The sequence below is a fragment of the Merops nubicus genome, unplaced genomic scaffold, assembly GCF_000691845.1.
Source record: "Merops nubicus isolate BGI_N331 unplaced genomic scaffold, ASM69184v1 scaffold6206, whole genome shotgun sequence".
Taxonomy (NCBI): domain Eukaryota; kingdom Metazoa; phylum Chordata; class Aves; order Coraciiformes; family Meropidae; genus Merops; species Merops nubicus.
Window position 1 is genome coordinate 1 of NW_008615520.1, and position 4,023 is coordinate 4,023.

The following is a 4,023-nucleotide window of genomic DNA, read 5'->3' on the forward strand; positions in this document are numbered from 1 at the left end:
TGGCCATGGGGGTGTTGGGTTGATGGCTGGTGACCTTAGAGCTCTTTGCCAACCTGAATGATTCCCCCTGAAAAGGGAGAGAAAAGCTAAACCAAAAGCACCAAACCCTAAATCCCTCTGGTGCAATTCCTGCAGACTCCTAAATCCCTGGGATTATTTGGGTAGCAGCCTGAGAGCCCCTGGACTCAGGCACCAAGACTTAGGACCAGTGGGTTGGTCACTCTACTGGTGTTATCCTCTGCCAAAGCCCCTTTGGTTTTTTGGGGGGGCAAAGATCCAGGCTGTGAAAACTGGAAAATGGTGTTTAGGGTAAATCACTGTCTGGCTCCAAGGAGGAAGTGGGGAGGGAAGAACAGACCTGCCTGTGGCAGCAAGTCAGGTGAGATTCTCTGGGGTTCTCCCCAGCTGAGTGTCACCAGGACATTACTGCCCATAAAGGTCCTGGCTTGACCAAAATGCAACCACCTCTGTCACAAAAACCTCACTGCTCTGCCCTGAGCATTTAAAACACTCCTGTGGCTGGGTCCAAAAAAAAAAATACAGTCTAAAAAGACATGCAAAGCAGCTAAAAACACTCAGAGAGATAATGGTGCCCCTAGAACTCTCCACAAATTGCTCTTCTAGGTGGAAATCAACCCAAAACTCTCTGGAAAGATGAGGGTTTGGATTTGTATTTCCTTCTACAAATGTGCAAGAAGCACAAGTTTAAGGCAGGATGAGTATAAACAGAGAAGAATCAGGTCTCTGAGCTGCAGCACGAGGGCAAGGAACTCCCTGAGGCAGAGGAATCTCTGCTGCAGGGATATTTCTCCTTGAAGTCTCCCAATCAAGCCCAGAAGTCTCCCAATCAAGCCCAGAAGTCTCCCAATCAAGCCCAGAAGTCTCCCAATCAAGCCCAGAAGTCTCCCAATCAAGCCCAGAAGTCTCCCAATCAAGCCTAGAAGTCTCCCAATCAAGCCTAGAAGTCTCCCAATCAAGCCTAGAAGTCTCCCAATCAAGCCTAGAAGTCTCCCAATCAAGCCTAGAAGTCTCCCAATCAAGCCTAGAAGTCTCCCAATCAAGCCTAGAAGTCTCCCAATCAAGCCTAGAAGTCTCCCAATCAAGCCTAGAAGTCTCCCAATCAAGCCTAGAAGTCTCCCAATCAAGCCTAGAAGTCTCCCAATCAAGCCTAGAAGTCTCCCAATCAAGCCTAGAAGTCTCCCAATCAAGCCTAGAAGTCTCCCAATCAAGCCTAGAAGTCAAAAAGCCCCCAAACCAAGCCTAGAAGTCCCCCAATCAAGCCTAGAAGTCTCCCAATCAAGCCTAGAAGTCTCCCAATCAATGCTCTCTGGAAACAGACACATATTTTATATGTACACAGAGGCAGGCAGGCAAAACAGACTTTTCCCCTCCCTTGATTTTAGGAAAAAGAATTAAAAAAAAAAATCACTATTTCCACCATGTGAGCAGCCATAGGAAGAAAAAAACAGACCCCAGAGGTGAAGCCACAGTCCAGGAGTGCCACCTTGTGACAGAAAACAGCCACAGAGCCCGGGCAGGGAACAAACAAGGGTTTTTTTGGTGGAGCTGGAGAAGTCAGGATTTCCATAACCTCCCCTTTCCTATCCAAGGGAAACAGTCCCAAGTGCAGGTGGGGGTGGGAGGGTAAGAGCCTGGCCTCACTGACTCAGCTGCAAAAGGGAGCAGAGCAGTGGGAAATGAAGCACCAGAAGGCTGGATAACCAATTATTTTATGTAACCAGCCTTCAGACCCTCAGGAACTGAACAGCAATTTGCTGGAATAACTCAAGAAACCAGCAGGTTGTTTTTCCTCTGAGTTGTTGTGATGGTGGTTTAGTGCCAGATGCCCCAAACTTGCTTCCTTAAAAATTAATGAGCTTTTCCAAGCTATGGCTCTTGACAGCTCATCAACAAGAGGCTGTTCCCCTCCCTGCTGAAGTCTTTTAGCTTGGTGCACAGCAAAAGTTTCACTTATTGTTTTGTTTTATCATCTCCCTGCTCATTTTTAACATATTAAAAAAAAAAATCTACAGATTTGCTCTTCTGTCAGGAATAATTAGGGAAAAAAAAAAGAGGATTTGGGTGTGTTGCTAGAAATAAAACCTTAAAATTCACCAGTTCTGCAAACGAATTCAGAGTTGGATTGCAAAAACCACAAGCAAAAAAATACCCCCTTGGAATTTTGGAAGAAGGGAGGGAGGAAAGGAATGTCATTCTCATTGCTCTCAAAGTTTCAGGCTCCTCCACTGTGGTTTTTTTTTCAAATGTTTCAACTGTGCTTTCACCTAAAAATCTCCAAAATCCAAACACCTGAATGGTCCAAATCACAAAAATTGGATATTTTTAAGATATGAGAAGGGACATGTTGGTTATTCTGCATGTTATTTAAATACTTGCTGGAAATTTGTTTGGAACTTTCACCAATTAACTGGACCACAGGTTTAATAGAAATGTTTTCCAGCAACAAACTGCCAGAGGAAAACCAGCACTGATGGGGGACTCTGAGGCATGCAGGCAGGAGAGGAGAGTGGAGTGGCACAATCCTGAGAGAGAACAAGAGGAAAGGGCCTCAAGTTGCCCCAGGGGAGGTTGAGGTTGGCCCTGAGGGACAATTTCTTGCCCTGGAGGGTTGCCCAGGGCAGTGGTGGAGTCCCCACCCCTGGAGGGGTTCCCAAACCATGGAGATGTGGGGTGAGGGACACGGGGCAGTGGGGACCTGGCAGTGCTGGGCACAGTTGGGCTGGATAACCTTAAATATCTCTCCCAACCAAAATCATTCTTTGGGAGCAAGTAAATCCAACTAGACTAAAAGAAGCCACACACCCCTGACATCTCCACCCTCTCAGCAAGAGGTGGAAAGTCTTCCAGCAGATATTTCTTGCATTTTACCACCAGCACAGTCTCAGCACTGGGGCAGAGGGGAAAGGACTTGCCTAGGAAATGGATCCTTGTCTCTCACCCACCTGCTTGCCAAATGGAGGTCCCCAGATCTACCTGAGGAGACCTCCTGGCCCCGACGAATCCCAGGGCATCTTCTAAAAACTGGATCTTCTTGCTAAACTGCATCTCCAGGAGGGGGATGGCTTCTGGCATCTTGGCTGACAGGAGCCTGTAGGAGGTGTCTGGCTTCCCAATGAACCTCTGCCGGACGCTGACCTCGTAGGGGGTGTGGACCCTGATGTCATCCACATCCCTGGCCTCAAAACGGTGAAGGACCTGAGCATTGCAGTCACTGATCTCCAGGCCAGAAGGGAAGAGAGTGAGTTGTCCTGGCTTGACGTTGGAGTCTGTCCTGTGGGTGATGATGACTGGAATCCTCATCAGGATCCCTTCCTGGGGCTTGGGCTCGGCGGAGGCGGTTTCCTTGGCCTTGGCTTCTGAGGGGCTCCTCCAGAGCTTGGTGCTGAACGGCCACCAAGGAGGAGACTCCAGCTCAGTCAACAGCCTAGCAGGGAGAGGAGAGTGTCAGAAGGGTGAAGGCCACCAGGAGGGTCGTGCCACCCCACCACTCCAGAGCACAGCACCACAGGCATGAGGATTTCTCAGTGCCGAATCCACCCCGCTGTTGTTTCCCTTCCCAAATTTATTCCCAGGGGCCACCCCTGCTCCAAACCAGCTTCTCTTCCTTTGCCAACACGCTGGGAGGAGCTCCCAGGGTCTCACTGCTCTGCTGGGGGAAACCCAGCTTTAACCCAGGCCACTTTACACCCAGCTGTTCTTCAGCCCCTACCCCAGTGCTTCCACTCGGCCACCATCACCTCTGCCCGTTTCTGCTCCTCCTCCCTCACCCCCCAAACCTGGTGCCACTTTGTGCCTCACCCCCACTCCCAAATTCCTGCTTAAGGCACAAGGTTGAGGCTGAAGAGCTCAGGAGAGACATCCAGCCTCTGGCTGGAGCTCCTGAGGGACACAAGCCTCCTTGTGGGCAAACTGGTGTCTTGGCTTAAACATAACAGGACCCAGTTCATGGGGGAATTCAGCAGCTGCTCCCCAGGAAGCCACCAGGCAGCTCCCAAAAGGACC

General features: G+C 49.7%; 1 protein-coding gene across 1 annotated transcript in view; it reads right to left on the reverse strand.

The window, feature by feature from the left end:
• Positions 1–2,963: 2,963 nt before the first annotated feature.
• SNAP47 (synaptosomal-associated protein, 47kDa) overlaps positions 2,964–4,023 on the reverse strand; it is a gene marked incomplete at its 3' end in the record, with an annotated part of 4,716 nt that continues 3,656 nt past the window's right edge. The window contains exon 2 of the mRNA XM_008942536.1: positions 2,964–3,445. Within this exon, the coding sequence (XP_008940784.1) occupies positions 2,964–3,445 (482 nt within the window). The remainder of the gene's footprint in view (positions 3,446–4,023) is intronic.